Genomic DNA, 20,634 nt, shown 5'->3' on the forward strand with positions numbered 1-20,634 from the left:
CCTTTCTCCATTCAACATAATTTCTGGTTCTGATGGAAGTGACTTTATTTATTTATTTTTATTTTAAAGGTCAAGTAAAGTGACCTTTACATAGACAGATACAAGTGTGTTCATATTTACAGAAAATAAAAAAAACCCCAAAGAAATCAAAATGAAATTGTAAGGGTAAAACACTAAACACATTCCAAACAAAATAACCAATGGCCATAATAAAATATACAAATTATAGACATGACATTGCAATAATTCACAGAATGAAACATTCAGATATCGCAAATCAGTAAAATAGTAACTTTCTCCAGGCATAATAATTTCATTTGAACTTGTCGAAGGACAAGAATCTTGTATAAGACTGTTGGGTGAAAATAAAAAATGGGCCCTGACCTTTTCAAGCTCACTGGTTGCACCCTTAAGTGAGAACCTTATTTTTTATGGCTTCAAAAAGTAAGGAATATCTGTGACCCAATGGAAAAAAGACAGTGGGGAGGCAGACCCCTCTCCTTCAGGGATGAGCACAGAAAAGTTGAGAGGGGTGACCTCACTTCCAACATTTTGCTCTTCTCAAAAATGTTGGATGAAGTGTGAAAAATCTCCTCCCACTAGGGACCTATGGCAGAACAAAGCCAGAACTAGTAATGGTCAGCTGGAGACTGATGACATCTGTCACATTCAGCGATACAGAGTTACAGATCTTAGCTAACCTTGCTGCAGTGTGGCTGGCGCTGGATTGTACCATGCCTAGCGCAACTCCTAAAGTCTCCACCCACCGCTCCTCAGACACAAATACACCCAAGTGACTTGATAGTTTAGGCCTCGCTGCGCAAAAGATGAATCAGATTGTAATAGCGTGATATGAGTCCTTTAAAGCATGAAACAGGTGTGAGAAACCCATCTAATGCAGTGCTGTTGGGTATGTTAGGAGTAGAAGGAACAATGCTACGCATGGAACTATGAAATAGCAGATAGCCAAGGAAATTATGCCTTGAAAGAGAAACTTATCTGGAAGCTGGTGATGTGATGCAAAAGTGCTATCAATGAAAAGATCTGCTATTGTAACCGTAATAGATAACAGAGATGGAGGGAAGATTAAGTGAGTCTGCACTCAGAGAGACTGTAGCCTGTAATAACATCTAAATTGAGACCAAATCCTTAGTGAAGTTTTAACAGTGACTGATTTCATGTAAGACGCAGTATCAGGAAGAATGGGGGCATGTACAAGGGCTTTCAGTGAAGCTGGGTTAGGTGAGTTAGATTCCAGTATCAGTCTAATAGGAAAAGAAGCAAGACTCTCACTTTGTAACCAGTAATTTAAAATTCCAATATTAGTAGCCAAATAGTAAAACAAAAGATTATCTAAAGGTATATCTTAACTCCCAACTTCTCTTGGTCTCCTCAAATGGACCTGGAGTATCCTTGGATTTTTCGTTTTTTTTTTTTATTCCAATTGTAATCCAATATTAGGCCATCTATTATGCGGAAAAAAAATCAAATAATGATCGGAGAAGATACATTGGCATACACTGGATCACAACGGGCTACAAGTGGAGAGTGGTATTAAACTTGAAAAGATCTTGTTTTTAAATGTTGTCCTGCATCAGGATCAATTTAAGTGCTCTGTGAGCTAGCACAGACTGTAATCAATTGCCTGAAATAATTCCTATTTCATCAATGGAAAGTACAGGACACAAAATGTACCCATTATATTTTTATATGAACATCGCTGAACAACATCTGCAACTGATATAAAGGCAGTTCATTGACTTATTGTTCAGTACTCTTGTAAAAGAGTACTGAACAATTAGTAGTAGAAAGATGTTGAGGTTGTGCCAGGCAGAAGGTGGAGAGGAAGGCCAAAGAGGAGATTTATGGATATGGTGAAGGAGAACATGAGGTTTGTAGGTTTGAGAGAAGAGGAAGCAGAGGACAGGGTGAGATGGAGGAAGATGATCCGCTGTGGCGACCACCGAAGGGAGAAGACGAAAGAAAAAGAAGAATCAAGTATGAATTCCATGAGTGACCGAGCAGAGATGAAAAACCGCAACAAGCACTCCATCGATCACAGAGGACTAAGCCTTTAATTGGATCACGCAGAATTCCGGCTCTGCATCTCTTCCTGCAGGCCATTCAGAAAAGGTATGTAAACCAGATGGCAGCAGGAAACATCTGCTTGATGGGAGGAGAGCGTTTTCAAACGCTGGGACTGCCAAGAGAAACACTGTACTGCTGTGCATCTCATCTTTCACGATATTCATAACCAGGACAGTGCAGTGGACTGTGCATAGACAATAGCTTCATCACTGCGTGCCAGCTCTCCAATCCTGCACATCTACACTGAAGACAGGAGGCATCCAAGCGTCCCCCGCCTGCTGAATGTGAGTCGTTCTGATCCACCGCTACAGTAGGTCCTCGGCAGAAGCTCGGGGGCATGCTAAGGTTGAGGAGAAGCACAGAGCCCGCGGAAGCCGACCGTGATGAGGGTCAGTAATGGGAAGACAGAGGGGGGAGCGAAGAGTGAGCGAGCCATAGACTGAGAGGCGGTTTCTGTTTGAACTGGGAAAAAGGACGGGGAGCGGGAAGGGAGAGTCACAGGCAGCACTATTAAGAAGATAGAAGGCTTGTCAGGATGTGAGTCGCCTCTGCGTGCTTGGCCACCTGAGAATTCATCTTTGATGCACAGCAGCTTTGATGCTCCACCTGGACCCCAACATTTCTCATCTGACAGTATCACTGTCAATCATTTAGCTATAATGGCGCTCATCATTGGCAATAAATGGGTCAAACAAATCACGTCAATAACCAGTTGGAGGAGCCATAGTGAAGCTCTATTCTCTGCCTGCTTATGTGTGCGTGTGTTCCATGTATAGTTATCCATGCCTTTTGGATGGTTTAGGTTGTTGTTGTGTATGTGTGTGCATGAACAATGGTATGTATAGGTGCCAAAATATCAACACTGTGATATATTAGCAGATTTCATTGAGCCTTGCATCAATTCAATGGCGCAAAACATCTATTTCGTAACAGTTAACATACAGTTCTAAAAACATTCTCTCACAAAAAGTCAGAAGCAGTTCTTCAAGCCTCCACATGATGGGGTTTGTAATGACTCCTATAAGCCATGGAGAAACAAAATGAGTTAATAATCCATGATCACGTCAGCGAACGAGCATGCGGTCAAAAACGTGCAACTTTCTGGCTCAAGCAGCACACCTCAGTTGGCTACACCTCAGTGGGGAATTTAAAGACCCATCCTGCATGACACACGAAGCACCACCAAGCGTAGTTTTGAGGAACTACTTACAGAGTTGCTTCACTTGAAAAAGAGTGGCTGCTGCAGTCTTTGAAAGGAAAATAACAAAATACAAACAAGGAGAATAATAAAGAGGCACAAGACAGATGATCATGAAATAGATGCTTTGCTGGTCTTGGTCTGTGGTGAATACACAAGCCGGTTATCAGGAAAGTCGCCAATCTGCAAATGACAAGGTCTAGCTCATCTAATCTCAATAGCAGTGACATGCTGTGCCATAACATAACCGCACAAAGAACTGTGATTTGTGATTCGCTGCTCTTGCTGTAGTTCCATTCAGCTCCATCGTTCCACAAAAGGCGTATGCTCCATGAAGTTGAAGCTCTGCTCCTTAACTTCACCAGTTGATGTTGATGAAAGGATTGCAATTTAGCACTGTACTTCCTTTACCATCAGTGTTTTAAAAGGCACAATAAACCAGCTTTGGATGTATCAAACTGAACCTAATCGTCTTTGTGTCTGTGGGTGTCAAGACATTGCACACCATCTCCCTGTGTTTTTCTCTACTTTCTTTGTTGTCTGTGGTTGTCAACTAGGCTGTGACCCCAATGCCTTTTTCGACTAGAATGGAAGCAGATCAGACTGTGGTCTGTATGCCTTTGGTGGAAGCAAGCTGAGCTCATTGCTTTTTCCTCCATGATAACTTAATCCCCACACGGGAGTAAACATCAGGTCTGAGGGAAGAGGTTCACAGGTGTCTTTCATTAGAGAAAATGCTGTGCAAGGTGAAGCTCACCGCACCAGTGGGGCTGACAAACTTCAGAGCTCAGCCTTCCAGAAATTGCCATGGTGACAACTTGCCTAACATGATATGGACCTACTCAGTAAATAAAGGTAAGAATCCTGGAACTGTTTTCCAAGTGTTTTTTTAATTTTTATTTTGGAAAAAACGTAATTGTAAAGTTCCAGTCGGGTAGTTTTTAACGCCTTATTCGTGAGTCTTTACGTAACATCCGACTTACGACCGGGATCAGTTCCGACCAAACGGTCGTAAGTTGGATTGTACGTAGGCCGAATGCCATTCAAAATAGCCGACGCGAGGGTACTACTGTAGTGGTAGATCGCTGTGTGAGAGTGAGATGCTGGGATAATGTGCTGCCGTAATGGTCTTATGCAATGCTGCCATAACTGTCGTACACGTTCCCAGTGCATTGAATAAAAAAAACAAAAACTGCTGGTCTTGGTCGTAAGTGCAGATGGATGTAAGTCGAGCAGGTCCTAAGTCAGTTGTTACTTGTACATTATTTCATAAAACCGTATTCGCAAATGACAATATTGCCCACATGAATGTCACAGATTTTCTGATACATATATTTATATACCACACACACTCCTGTGTAGCAGTGGTACTTCCTTGACTAAGACCATGAGTGAAAACATTCTTCAACAAACCTTTTTCGTAGTTGTAGACTGAACAAAAGCCAAATACAAAGTCACCTGCCGTGGCGAAGACTGAGACAAAATATATGAACATAGGAATTGGAAAATGCCACACAGTCGGAGTGAACAAGTCAGTCAGTAAAACTGGCCCCCTCTAACTTGACCACACACCTTCTCGGCTAACTCTTGGCACAAATTGAAATCGCGATTTCATCTTTCAAAAATTGTGATATGATATTTTCAAGTGTGTTGATTATCATATCTGCATTCATATTCATTATTCACAAACATTTGACCATTGACCGTGCAAAAATAACGACTAAATTACATGCTACATATTAGAATAGTTTCCTTGCGTTTTTGGAAAATCTAACCTCAATACCATTCAATGTTGGCCTGATGGATTGCCAATGACTGGAAACCATGGAGACCAAAATACTTGAGGCATCTAGCCGAAGACTGATAGTATTAAGACTGAACACAGTCAAAAGACCAAGGCCATGACTAAATCACTGATGCGTAATGTGCAGCGGAATTTCAAAAGAACTCTCACTGTAAAACAGGCAAATTGGTGAAGCAGAGAGATGAATGGCAGACTCACATGTTTGGAGAGGTTGTCACTCTTGCAGTCCAAATCGTACCTGGAGAGAAGAGAAGAGTCATCAGAGCGGAAATGACAGATTGACAGCGAAAGCACAAATTAGCACTCTTTTGACCTGAGCTCCTCTCTCGCTCATTACCAAGCGCATTAGTGCATGTGACCAACATGTTCAGGTTCAAACACTCGAGTCCAGCTTCACTGCCTTGATTTCATGCCTGAGAGATTGACCAGCTTCAGCAGCCTTCTCTGCTTCATATGAGATAATTGGAATTACTTGTGGTCAAAATAAAAGTTCAGTTGCAGTGGTGAGTTACTGTGAGGTTTCATATCATTATTCCAGAAAACACTCACGTAGGAAGTTCCCATGACAACCACGACACATCACCGGACAGAGCATCAGCATCACAATATAATGCTACTTAGAATCTAGTTTCAGGTGTTCCCAGATGAGTTTCCTGTTTACCTCTTTTTTTAATGTTATATTTCACTTTCCACTTCTTGAGTCTCATGGACAAGACTTGGCGCTTGTGTTTGGCTCGTAATGAGCCCCTTGTGTATTCCTTCTTGTTTTTAATTTTTAATATTACTCAGCACAGTTAAGGCTGCGGAAGCCCGGCGATACTCCTACATCATTACTGAGACTGTCTTGGTTTTGAAGCTCAGATATCACGACAGAATCCTCTTGTAAATGACAGCAGGGTCAATCCATTTGATGACAAGCAGCTTGAAGTGACATGTTTCATTAGTCAAATGTGTGTGTGTTGCCACACACCTGCCCAATACTGTCTGCAGCAACTGTGTTTATGGAGGCAAAAAAGCTAAAGCAAATGAATTCTGCAGCCATTCATTCACGTCTCTTACAAAGTAAAAAGCAGTGGTGTTCTGTTGCGCACCCCCCAGAAAGAATTAAACGTTTCGCACCCCCCCAACTCTCCGCCGCCTTCGTAAATAGTATCATTTGTAAATAAAATTATTATAAGTACAACTCTGCAAAACATTATAGTCTTGTTAACATTAATGAAATGAGAAGAAAGTAATATAGATCAATTTACAATAAGGAATAGCTTTATTTACATTGTTTTTGTCTGCAACAGAAAAGGCTTAAAGTGCATCAATTTGCCTGAAAAAAAAAAAAATCATGACATGGATGTGCAATTACACTTTATTCTACTGTAACACACACAGCAGCCGCAGTAAGAGGAAAAGCCCAAAGTAACTGTGCCAAGTAGACAGACTCATGAATCTCACAGACGTGTGTGAAGGTCAGATTAGTTTGGAGACCAGAGAAAATAGTTGATAAAGCGTGTGAGGCACGGTAGAATGTGATCTCTTAAAAGGTTTGGAAGACAAGTGCAAACAACAGCAGCTAAATGGAGCTTTACTCATCCACTTATCCCACACAGCAAGTCCTGCCATGGTAAATGATTCAGATCCTTTCCCTGTCTTTCGTCATTTCAATTGTGATAACATGGTGTCACACAATCGCAGGCGTCCTCACACTCGCAGCACTCAAGTGACGGACAAGAACCATCTTGGCGATACAGACTGTGGGAGCCACGGCAGTGATGCTCATTGCTTGCGAAAGAATGACAAAATGTTCTGTGAACTGTCGCTCACATTTTTCAACTTGAATGCTTTATTTAAAAAAAAAAGTCCATCTGGATGTAGCTATCTATTCATCTAGTAATAAAGAGGAACCGTGTGACACATAGTTTGTAAAGTCAAAATCACTCTGACTCGTGTTGAACACCTGTTCAGTCACCAGCCGACCAGGTGTCACCTCTGAAGTGGACATTTGTATTTGAATCACATCGCACTATTGAAGTGAAAAGTCATTGTTCAGACTGCTCTGCACGGTGTTTCATTGAGTGAGCATGTTGTTTAGTTATTTAACTGTTAGAAAGAAAAACGTCAATCACGTAGATTATCCATTTCCATGAAGTTGGATACATCCATTATCCATTGAAAAAAAGCACAAATCTCTGTCAAGCAGCATCAGTCCTCCCCAACACGATAGCCCAGTGACCTCAAAACATATTCTCAAAAATAAATCAATAAATACAAAATCATAATGGATCCAAATCCCAATCTGGTTGAAAACTGTCGTATCGAATATTTAAGGATCCTTTAAAAAATTCCTGGATCCAGACGGCGATCTGGATCACTCCTAAAATGTAATTATTTGTTCCTTGTCCCATTTAACAGCATTCACCATTATTTCATCCAAATTCGTACATAACTTTGAAGCAATATTGAACAAAAACAAGGTAGATAAACACACGAACCAACACTACTGCAAACCTAAGCTCCTTGGTGAATCTAAAAACCCAACCCTGGTCACAGTGCTGAGGGGCACTCCACCCTCCTTTCCGCATCCTCTAGACTGGGATCTGTGTAAATATAGAGCACAATTGATGGCTCTCGTTGGGTGTGTGTCGATTGGAAGCAAATTGATGGGGTAAATTTTCAAAGTTCAACACTGTATGCAGACTTGGAATCCCACTTGATGCAGAAGTGTCACCATGACAACGGAATCGGCCGCGCCATTACACCATTCCAATTCAACTTGATGGTGTTGAACCCCGTCCGTCACCGGACAGATGGTCAACATGCTGTCATGGCACTGCGCCTCTGAAACTGGATTTCTACCGCAGACCATGCGCTTTTCAAATTGCATTCCAGTACATAACAATGTCGATTTCAATCGACATTTCCAGTTATAATGACGACTCTTCTTTGCATTTACATGGTATTCTGTATCCTTACTGCTAGTGATGGGGCTGCTAAATGAGGCATCATAAAGCGTTTCGACACAATGACACACTGTTCTGATATTGTGTCACTGAATACTGACACCTGCTGGCCATTAAAAATCCCTGCAGGCAACCGACTTGACGGACTGAATTGACACTGATTTGAATTGTGTATAATAATTTATGATAATAATCATTTAAGTATTTGCATTCATTATTATTCCATATATTCAAATAATGTGAACATGTATCATAATGAGAAAAACGTTTTTTTTTTATAAAACAAAAAAATCCAATGTTTTTAAATTTTTTTAAATTAAATTATACCTTGAAATGAATTTGAATTAGAATGGAACAAGACGAGTCGACAATCTGAGACAAACTGGGTACAGTTTGAAATAAATACATTATTCTCCGATAGGAGATCAAAATGGTCCCTCACGGCTGACATGTTAGATTGTTTCAGCAGTTGCATCCTGTTGACAGATGTGCTTCCTTATAAACACAGTTCCGCGCGTTTTTGACGAGTCGACACAGTGACGTGATTGTCTTAAATCTGTACATGCACCAACGCGAGGATCGCATCGGTGTTGCGGGACCCATCACTAGTCATTGCCAGCTGCTGACTATCAACGACATATGAAATATTAAAAAAAGGTATGTAATGAATTTGATGACACACAGAGCAATAGTGTGATAAATGACTTTGGGTGAGAATGAGCTGCCCTTCTCTAGTTTTCTCTGTGAAGTTGTCCTAAGAACAAACAAAAGGCGCCCTACTACAGTCTGCCATTTGCATGATGTCAATATCCTGGAGCACCAGAACAACCTCCTGCATCGTTGAAGCACCAGTGAGCCTGAGAGACCCTCTCACTGGTTTACAGTTTGCTTCTTCTGAACACTTATGGTGGTGAAAACTGCAGTCTAAGAACACCTCAGAGAAATGGCCTTGAGCATCCTGTCTGAAAGGAGGTGCAGCCATTCAACTTCATAGCCAAACTTCAGATGTGACCAAGCAACAGCAAGTGAGGTAGAACCAGGAGAGAACTGCTGGCTCAATAGATAAAGATGAATCAGCTCCGTTCTCCTGTGTCTGACGATCACAGCTCACCTGCAAATCAAACGAGGACGTGAGCAGATGGACGGATGACATGGAGATTTAGAAGCATTGGTTGAGAGGGTTAATCTAACTGCAGCTTTGTTTACATCCGGCTTGTCTCAGGTGGGCGCCACTACATTAAGGGAGTGTGTGTGTGCAGCAGTGTTCAGTGGGGCGTGTAAATGTGAAAGCTTGAGCATTCCTACACACAGCATGCCATGTACGATAAGGTGCCGGCTGACAAATCCGAGACGCAGTGTGTTACCAGTGCCGGCGGTGTGGCAACAGTGGACTGACTAATGTAAGACCATAAGCGCGAGGGAGCGCGGCTGTTCTGCAGGAGCCACTGGCTAAATGCACAGGTGTGCCTCATGATTTATTCGCACTTTCACATCCAAAGCTTCATTAGTTATTCATGGATTCTTATTTAAAGATGAGAAAAAAGATTTCACACCGCTGCACCGTATACAAATGCACGTGGTTGCTGGAGTGGAGGTCCCACAGCGCCTTGTGTGAGTGCACATTTGAGTGTGTGTTGTATGGATGACATCAGCGGGCATCGGCACTGGGCCAGACAGGATTTCTCTCGGTCCTGCTCTGTCTGTCTTGCGGGGGAAGCGGCTGCTCAGAGCGCCTTTTGAACCGAGCCGTGATGACTAATGACGGCACACAAACAAACGAAGCCGAAGAGGGAGCAAAACAACCGTCGACAGCGCGCTGACACTTCTGCTCCATTTCCTCACCGCCCAATAAAACCTTCGCAGGGTGAAACAAGAAGCGGCACGGATATTTTAGAAGAATGTTTGCCAAGTTATCAGACCCAGCGTGTTGCAAGGAACAAAGTATTTCATGAAAAACTCAAGAGAAGCATCCAGGGAACGTCCAGTTATTGACGGAAACACCATCAATTAACTCGGTCTCACTCACTAATTATAATTTCAGTGTTGTAATGATGAAGAGCATTAGCTGCCATTAGAGCCTGTCAGCCCACACAGTCTACTTTGGATCATTGCAGAATCACACAATCTTCTTCTTTTCCATCCGGCTTCTCCGTTCAGGCGTCGCCACAGCGGATCATCCTCCTCCATCTCACCCTGTCCTCTGCTTCCTCTTCTCTCAAACCAACAAACCTCATGTCGTCCTTCACCACATCCATAAATCTCCTCTTTGACCTTCCTCTCCACCTTCTGCCTGGCAGTTCCAAAACTTACCTCCAAACCATCTCAGTCTAGCCTCTCTGACTTTGTCTCCTAAACACCTGTGCCACTGTTTCCAAACCATACATGCCCGACTACCGTTTTGCACACCTTCCCTTTCATCCTCGCCGAAACCCTTTTGTCACACATCACTCCTGACACTTTTCTCAAATTATTCCATCCTACCTGCAACTGCCTTCACAACCCGTCCAAACTCTGGAAACAGTGGTGAAGAATCACATTCGCCACATGATGCGAATGATGGATTCATGCAGTCACGCAACAGCAACTATGCATCTCCTCTTTTGAAATAGTTTTGTCAATAAATGAAAGTATATTCCTCAAATATTCCTCTTTTGCTGAATTATTATACAAAAATATCTTAGGTTTGATAAAATTTTATTTGTCGGATATTGTCATCATTTTCAGCAGCTTCAAGGTGCTTAGCGTATTGTGCTTGAGCCACCAACATGTAGCCTCTTTTTCTGAACCTGATGACGAGGTAGAGAGAAGAACAAACAAGAGCGATATAGAATGCTCAAAATATTTATAAACAAATATCTGTTTTGCATCATCGTTGGTAGATCATTGTGACAGGGTCATTTACAAGTAGCTCGCAAGCTGAAAATATGTGGGCACCCCTAGTTAAAACAACTCAGCGAATGGTAATGGCTGCATTACACAGTAGACACAACTCAGGTATTTACGTTTTTTTCGTCTTTCTTTCTCTCTGTATTTCTATCCTTTTTTTTACTATTACGTATTATAACATATTCACCACCAGAGTTAGTATGTGACAACAACAGCACACTTTTGTTTTTTTTTTCCCAGTCCACGAAACTGTTCATAGACTTCATTGCTGTTGGGCAAGGACTCCTTTTTGCGTTTTGAGGCATGATCCAATTTACCACAGCCGATTAAACCACCAGTGGTGGAGCCTCTGCCTTGTCTCCTTTAATATACACACATGGACATGAAGCCGAGCACAATTAACAGGTTTAAGGCCGGTAGAAAGGAAAAAGCAAAGTCTTTGAGGTGTTTGAGTGAAGGAGCGTGGGCTGGTTTGGCATCAGCTATGCTGTTAGTGGGGCTTTGGGCTTTCTGCTGGTACAGAAGTGCTGAAGGGACACGCAGCCCTCAGTGGAAGTCAAAAGGTGAAGGGAGAGAACTTCAGCATAAGACAGAAGTGCACAGCTGCCGGAATGGTGGGCCCTTGCTTGCGATGTTTTTATGTTGAATGTCTTTTGCTGAACAAATCTTAGGGGCAAAAGAGGAAAGAAGGGGAGATGAGAATGACAAGGATATTTATATTGAAAATAGGGACGCACTGATCTGACCTTTATGGTCCTGATACTGATACCTGGGCTTTGGATATCAACCGATACTAATCTGCAACTAGTGTGAAAGTACTAACCATCTTGCCAAGCGATACCCAATCCCACTTTTAGAGGCTGGATTGGGTCGATACCAAACACCAGGATCGGATCGTGCATCCCTAAGAAAGCATCACCTATTAGTAAGCCATGGTGGCATATGTGAACAATGTGAAAGAACCGTCATCCATTTACAAGTGGTTCACTTTAAAAAAATGACCTCAAACCGTAGACTTTACCTACAGTTTTCATTAAGTCATAAGTTGTGATGGAGATGAAGAAGTGTGTTGAACAAGTGTGTTTTTGGCTGTGAGGGAAAGGCATATATGGATATGGATGCATATAGGGAATGTCATGACCCTGCTCTGTGGAGTAAGTTTGTTTTTAAGACAAGCTGAACCTGAGACTCCTGTAATGCAGTAGCAGATGCTGCAATCTATTCAGAAAAAAAATGGACAGTTTCACAGAAATGATCTACTACATTGCTGGTTTGGCAGAAAAACACTCATGGTCAACCAAGAAGCTGAAGTGAGTGCTCTGATTTGCTAACTAAAACACAATAAACTCCTCTTGGATGAATAAAACTGTGAGCTTGATCGAGTGTAGGACAGGATTAAGGACAGACATATCAGCATCGCCATAGAGAACAATGACAGTCTTCCTAAGATCAGCCTCTCAGGAGTTTGTGTGGCATCAGGTGGTTCACACGTTGCACCAGCTAGCGCGTTGAAAAGCAGGAATAAACGTCTTGCCAAGACGACACCTGAGTCAGTTTTGTTTTCATTTGCAAACTGGTTTGCTTAAGATGCATGGTAAATTGGCATTTTTTGTATTTTTTTTAAACAAAGCTGTTCATGCAATGCAACCATTTTTGTTAGCTAAATACGAATTTGAAACTTCAACCTTTTCGTAATTCACCTTTTGTGACTCGGGTATGTTTAGCACCTTGAACATTATTATCAGACCAACTTTATCAATATTATTTTATCAAAAGCAAGGGCGTATTTCTGATTCAAAATACTTATCGATCAGTAAACCAATGATGTAGCCATGACAGAAATGTCACGTCTCAGAACTATCAAAACAGGATGGAAAAATGAAATGAAAGTTGAATGGAAAACAAATGAAGTGCTACTGATACATGTACACCACATGTCATGATACAATTTACAATAAAGGAATAAAAAAGAAGAGCATATGGGAGCGGGTGACTTGGGTACTCCCCAGTCTCTGGACATCTATAAATATGATCTTTGAGCACAGATTGGTGCAGATAATCCAGTCTGTAGACTTGACAGTTGCACTGAGGTGGAGGTGAAGACAACAGGTCGAGTGATAGATGTGTTGAAGTAGTCATGAAAATTGGATGAGCACAGAAACATAGCATTAATATTTTTATTTCTGTGTCAAGTCATCACGTGTCACACACATGATATGCCATTCACACACCCAAATACCACAACATACAGGTCTGTGCTCCCACAGCTCGCACGCAGCATGGAGCTCTGCTGGCATCCCATCTGGTAAACAAACAAAATACCCTCTCCATATTTCATGAGCGACCATAGGAAAAACATTCTTACGCAAGAGAACAATAGACAAAAATCTGAATTATCATAATGACTCGGACGGCTCAACTTGTAGAGTAAGCATGATGAAAGCGACATTATCCTCCAGAGCAATGGAAATGTAACTGGATCTGGAAATGATAATTGCTAACATGTCAACATGAGTATTGCTTCAGTTGATGCAAATTTGTCTCTCAGAGAAACACAATTTTGACAGTCGCACCACTACGGTCGGTAAAATATTCTCCAACATTGACTTGGGGATAAAAACTGATTTAAAGCGTATATATCGTATATTGATAGGGTAGCATCAATTCAAAATAATATTTGTATTTACTAAGTCAGTTACAGTTAAGCTACTGATATATATTTGTCAATTTTCTCCGAGTGTAAAAATGTTTTATCAGCATGACTTGACTTGAGTGTCATTCTTATTACATCCTTTTGAAAGCTACTCGCACCAATGTTTTTGCCCTGGGAAAAATTAAAACACTGTCAATGCCAATACAGATATTTAGCCATTTCCCAAAATATTGTTAAAAAAAACTGCAGTCCCTTTGGTCATTTTGTCTGAGAGAATGGTGAGAATAAAACAAATTTTAACTGAAGTGCCAGTGGGACAAATGCCATGAAAATTTGTCTTTTATTTAAAAGGGAGGAGAAGTACATCTCCCTCAGCACAGACCATGAATATTTCAGTCTCAACTTTTCTCCACACAAAGCAGCACTCAACACGCCCACACTAACATGCACACTGGCATGCACAGTTCGCGCACACACACACAGGCTGCCATAAAAGAAAAAACGATTTTGTACTCACAGGTCGAATCGCAGGTTTTGACGTTCCTCAAAGAAGTAATCCAAGATGAATTTGCGGACAAAATCTGGGTTTAAAGTGTTGTCGATGACCTCTGTCCGGCCAAACTGCGGTAAAAACAAAACAAAACACATTATCAATGCACACGTTCAGCACTGCTAAAACATGCCATACTAGCTACCTTTGGTGCACGCATTGCCAAGGCACTCAACTAACTTAAAACTAAAACACCACATTAGCGCAAAAAAGCGTGATGAATATGTACATTTAAATACCTATATTTGATCAGTACTGCAGTACATGTTGCCAGAAAGCTGCAATGATTAGCAACCAAACATATGGCCTGATAATAATTCATCTTATTAAGTGTCTGAAGCAGGCGGGAGTGAGCACTTCAGCAGGCGGAGAAGCTCTTTCACAACTGAGGGGTGAGAAAGTAAGAAGTACATTTTGGTTGAGGGCAAACCTGGCAAATATCCAGTAACAGAATCAGTCATAGTTCTGGTAAAGCTATTGAATCCAGATTCCAATTCAGATTCACATGTACATTTCACACCTAGGCCTTTAGTGATGTCCTACCAAATCTGATTGTTTCAGTGTCTCCATTTTGTTTGAATATTTTTAACCATGTTAAATTAATTTTTTTAAAATTCTGATGGTGCTGTGACTTTCATTTAAGAAGTGATGCACCAAAGTTCTATTCATATCAACTAGGGATGCTCCGATTGATCGGTCACCGATCGTGATCGGCCGATTTCAGATCGGTGAATGCCGATCACACTGTCATCATCACTGTCTGATCACAACAACTGGTCACGTGTGACAGCCGGTGCTCTGTTGAAGCCCCGCTCCTCTATACTTGCTGCCCACTCAGCAACAGCACGTCTGCTGTGAAGTTACTTTCAATCTGTCATGTAAAGTTTGCACCCTGCAGCACATGTTGTGCAGGGCAGAGCCTTCTACACGGCATTTAAAGTGCCAGCACTTGACGCAGCATGGAGCGTTTTCTGGGCTCATGAAAGTGAGCCTGCTGCTGAGGAACCAGCGGTCTCACTTAGCAACAACCACCAGTCCGAGACATTCAGAACTTTAAGCAAATAGCCCTAGAAATAACCAGTAATTTCACCAAGCTAGATGACCAGCCTTCCAGGTGTCGTATCTGCAGAGATGGAAACAACCGAATCCGTCGCCGTTTTGGAGTCGGTGCAGTGTTTGTTAGGCACCTGATTCTGAAATGTCTCATCATTTTGATTACAAATTCATGGTCAAGCCATGTGATCGGTATCAGTGATTGGCAAAGATCCCGATGGGAGCATCCCTAATATCAACGTATTTGACTGCTGAATAGTTGGCAACAATGACGATAGTTATAAAGCACACAGCGCTCTGGCAGCAACTCGGAATGATCAGTATCAGCAGATATTCAAATTCTGCACTATTCATCAGCCTTCTACAAGTGAAAACTGCAACTCGGTGCATCTCTATTTTGAAAATGTGGGGAGACGACACAGCAGGTTGTGGAATGCAAGAGATGCAGGACCATGAAGACGCAGAGGGGGAAGACAGCCAATGAGAGTCACGGATGTGGAAAATGATGGCATGAAGAGGAGAGGTGTAACCAGGAAGGTATCGTGTATTGCTCAGTGAATCAGACCCAGCAACTTAACTGCTCAAAGTTATTTTCCTAACATGAATGCTCTTGAGGCTCAACAGCAAGACAAGCTTGAATGTAAATGTAGCGTCCCCATCACCTCAACCCAGAACTTACCTCTCTCCACTCCCTGTTGGCTATCCCTTGCGTGTACAGCACGCAAACTGTGAAATTAAGAAAAGAGAGAGGAAGAAAGAAAGAAGATTGATTAAAGAATATGTAATGCAGAGAAGTCAGTTGAGACTGTGTTGCTTCCCTGGACCCCATCAAGGAAGAAAAGGCCCTAATTAAATGTCAGAAGAGTTGTGCCTTGCAGCATGATGATATTTCTGAAGGGGAGGGTTCGCGAGTGTTTGCGTGGGCGGTGAAGAATATGAGTTTAGGGTGGGGGTGCCTCCTTGTTGACATTCGAGCATCTCCGTCTGAGCGAGTCTTGCGAGTGTTTTCCATGATGGACCAGGAGCGAGAGGGGAGCCAGGCAATCAGCTGGCACTAAAATGACATTTCATTTGCATTCAAGCAGCCGTCGCTGTATTCTCTCACACAGATACACACACACACACACTCGCACATCGCTCATGATCACGACTAGCAATTTTGAAAACCCTCCTGAGCCCTGACACTTGGAAATCGCTTGGAACAACACGTGTCCAGGATGAACAAGTGCTGTTTGAAACAAAGTGAAATCCAGTGGGTGATGGAATTATTATTATAATTATATGAACAATATTGATAGGTCAACGTCAAAAATCAAGTCAAAGAATTTTGTTAGATACTGAGACAGGTTGGACAGCAGGTTCTCATGTCACAATGCTGAGCAGCTTGATCAACACTAAACTTTCCTGCCATCCACGACCGTCAAGTTCATTGCCCCTGGTTCAATCCCATTGAGAGTCCTAGTCCCAACCAGACTCCCATCTGCACCCTCACTGCTGCACTCACAGGTCAAACTTGATTTGATATGCAGCCAAATTGCTAATTGTGTATAAACATATATTGAGATTAAATGATATTATTTGCTATATAAATTATGTATTGCAACACAGTTCAAACTGAAATCACTTCCATGTATCAGAGGAGGTAACAAGTCAGCAGAAGGTAGCAGCTGAAGAAGAGGCGCTTTCACATTGACTCCAGGAGCCACATCACATGAATTAAATTCACTGTAAATTTATGCCTTTAAGAATGTGCCAGTCATATGTGTGAACAGATGAAATCATGGTTTCATTTACATATGGGTCTGTGAGCGAGATTACGCTTTCTCTTGGTGTCTCAGTTTCACTTCATATGGACTGTTACTGATGTCCAACGAGGAGAGTCGTTGGACGTGGGAGCAAAAAGTGTGAAAGGAAAGTGAATTGCCTGACCACCACATGAGGAACTGCCTGCCTTGGCAACCCATCCTCACTCCCTTGGCGTAATACACTGACGTTGGAAAGTTGCTTTTTGCTTCCTATAATGACGACAAAGGCAGCCTTGAGTGTCACATGTTGACGCATTGGCAGCGCGACACGTAAAATAAAGGGGTGAGATAAGCCAAGGGAAAGAGGAGAGCCGTGTAAGGGGTTATAAATAGCAACTGACATCCATTATGATGACCATTCAGAGAAATGAGAACAAATAATTGTTATCTATTTCTCATTTAACTGAGGAACAATTCGTTGTTTATGCATACAATTTTTACATTTAAACAAAATCGTCATATCATAAGACCGGAAAGCGACAAGCTCAACCATTCTCCGGGGGAAATAAAGACACCCATGCAAATGAGGAAAGAGCTTTTGAGGTAGATGGGTACAGCTTTGTGGTCTCTAAAGTTCTTATCAAATTTCTTTTCTTCCGTTCCATTCTTCCACCACGTTCATTTACCAGTGTGTACCGATATTATTTAAATTCTTTACACAATTCAAAGGAATTGAGGCTTTATGTTTTGAAAAGGAAAAATGAAATTTCTTTCTTTTCCCACATGATTTCAAGTGAGAAGGGCCATATGGGTGTTGTGGGGTGTCGATGACATGATATCCTAAGGTGCGCTCTTGAAAGTATCTTGGATACGTTCAGAAACATGCTCAACAGAGCAGTCAATCAAAAACAAAACAAAAGTTTCATATCTGCATGCAATCATTTTCAGAGCAGAATCAAACAAGAACGGATTAACACTACCAATATGATCGAGGGTCGTGCTGGGGAGCAGCAACTTGTTGGATAGTGGTTATTTAATCTTCGATCCAGATTCATGTGCATATCTGCATAGAGAGGTCTCTACATGACACAGACTCGTCAATGTCTGCACTTATTTTACCAACATTTAAACACAAACTGGTGTTGGAGACAGAGTGGTGTAATGCAGGGAGCATGACAGAAGAGTCAAACTGCTGTGCTACAGAACTGCATGTGTATTACTGTTCACACTTGTGCCAGTTTGTTTGGTAATCGTGAACAATGGCCAGTTCAAGTCAGTGTGTTTACATAATAATGCACTATGCTTTGACCTCATGCAGTTTACGTTCTGCATTACAGCTTTGAATCCAGTGGAATTGAGAGTAAATTTCTGTGATCCCGCATTTGATCGTTTTTCATATTTGGTGATACATTTATGGTAAAATGCAATAGCGATTATCGCAGTATCACTGCGGTATCATATTGTGGAGCATGGGTTGTGAATCATATCGTGTGGTACCCAGTGAGAATCCCTAGTTCAGCTTGACCAACAGAAGCAACCAATCCTGACTCCCATGGCCTTATATATTGAGGACTTTTGCAGCCTACACTGATGGCAAAGGCAGTCGGTCACAGTACTGAACGTCACCATGACTGAAACCTTTGAAGGGCTTTAAATAGCAATTGACATGTTGTTACACCTAGAATGAATGGGGCACCATCTCACAGCTTACCTTAACTCTAACCTCCATCTTTTTTAAGTGTTGCCGTGGAAGGCAGAACATGCCTCAATGGAAAACCAAATACATTAACATGCAACACGGATGGCAGCCGTTGTCGTCAGTACAGGATGCGAATCTCCACTTTGCCAAAGTCAATATATTATGCCATGGGAGTGAGGATGGGCTGCAGAAGACAGTATGAATCCAGCCAATTCCTAGACCCTGAAAACAAGACATAAATACAGCATTTACGAGATGACTCAAGTACTGACAATAACCCCCAAAACAGGACCTCGAAGGCCATCCCTGTGAGAAGTGGCACCTTTCCTGGCTATATTGCCCTCAAAAGAAAAGCTTCGATGGAGGTTGAACTGTGAGGTAAAAGTACACAAGCTTATGTTTTGTCAGAGCATCAGTGAGTATGCGGGGTATGTGGTGCACCGAGCCGGGGCTCAGCTGGTTGAATATACAGCTCTCCCTTTATCTAGCCATGATGTGCGGCATGACACATGGTCTCTGTGCAATTGTGTGTGGAGAGAGGAAAAAAACTCAACCCTCAATCACTTTGCTTTCACATGCAATTCCTACTGTTCATGTAGCAGTCGATGCGGGTGAGATGGATGATATCACCTGCAGCATCAATTCTGTCCTCACATTTGGAATATAATTTATGTCCTTGCAATCTGCTGAGGCGGACTGATCAAAGACAAGCGTACAGAGAGAGAGAGAGAGAGGAGCACGCACAAACATAGGCAGAAAACAAAACACTAGATTGTTGTCCAGCTTTATAAACTAATATGAATATGGTATGTGAGGCGGCCCGCGGCTCTGAATATGTGTGCTTTTCTGTGTGTGAGTGTGTGTCTGCTGAGGCGGTCTAATGCTGTGTGACTGGGGCCAGTGCTGTCAGCAGAGCAGAGACATGGACGCAGCACAAGTGCCTCCTTGCATAAACGTTGGGGGAAAAAGTAGGGATGCTCATCCTCTTCGCTCCCATGGTCTGACACATCAAGGTACATTCCATGATTCTGGGACCTCATCACTTGTGAGTTCACACACACAGTCTTGAAAAACACTACTGGATCCATCAGGGAACTCCCAGGTCGCAACATGCAAGGAGAACCTGTAAATGAGTAGCGGTGACAGTGTCAGAAGTGATAACCGAAACCTCGGTGGAAAGACACACAAATGTGGAAGAGTAAAATAAAAGGGCCTGAGCGTCTGATCATGTCTCAGAGAAAGTATTTTCTTTCCTCCATGTTTATTTTTAGAGGCTTTCATCCAGCGCTCTCACCGTATGTTGCTGAAAACAAAGCAAGTACAGAAGATAGAAGAAATGACACCAGAGGTTGTGAGGAAAGATGATCAATTGGACTGGGATATCAATATACAGTACAATATACCTCTGAGCACTACACCAGTTTATGTTGCTGCCGACTAGACAGTGTGGAGCTTAGTGCTGCCACCTCACAGCCAGATGGTCCAGGACTTGATTCCATGCCAGTTTGAAGTCACTCTATGAACCATCCTGTCCGGGTTTCCTCAGGCCACTCAAGCAGTCTGAAAACATTCACAGGCCACTACTTTTAATTGTCTGCAGTGGTGTGTGCGTGGCTGGTTTTCATTTTTGCCCAGCTGCTTGACGGCTGCAGTCAGCAACTGATCCGGCCCAACATGGCCAAAGGTGCTGAATTATTTTGGCCATGATCACAACAAACGCTTTAAACTTCATTGGTGAACTTAATTTGACTTATGAAAGTACACGTCTAACTGTTAAACGTGTCAGTGTTTTGTTCAAATTGATGTTCCTTAACAAAGTCACAACAGCAATTGCAGTTCAAATTCTCCTCCACCAAGCAGCCAATATCACGAGTTTAAGCAGAGCTATAGTGAGACTTTGGAGTAGCCACTGAGAGAGTGGAACTCCAAACTGCAAGAGTTTCAGAAGGGGATGTCCTTTGGCCTCAGCTCATCAAGGCTGCATTAAGGAACGGCTGCTGGAGACAG

The 20,634-nt window shown here is 42.2% G+C and overlaps 1 protein-coding gene across 1 annotated transcript in view; it reads right to left on the minus strand.

Moving 5' to 3' along the window:
• Positions 1-20,634, minus strand: part of LOC128770767 (copine-8-like) — an 87,006-nt gene that overhangs the window by 36,104 nt on the left and 30,268 nt on the right. Inside the window, exons 3-5 of the mRNA XM_053885613.1 lie at positions 15,863-15,909; positions 14,098-14,201; positions 5,289-5,328 (exon numbers count right to left, since the gene is read on the minus strand). Of these exons, the coding sequence (XP_053741588.1) occupies positions 5,289-5,328; positions 14,098-14,201; positions 15,863-15,909 (191 nt within the window). The remainder of the gene's footprint in view (positions 1-5,288; positions 5,329-14,097; positions 14,202-15,862; positions 15,910-20,634) is intronic.

This window comes from Synchiropus splendidus, chromosome 14, assembly GCF_027744825.2.
Source record: "Synchiropus splendidus isolate RoL2022-P1 chromosome 14, RoL_Sspl_1.0, whole genome shotgun sequence".
Taxonomy (NCBI): domain Eukaryota; kingdom Metazoa; phylum Chordata; class Actinopteri; order Syngnathiformes; family Callionymidae; genus Synchiropus; species Synchiropus splendidus.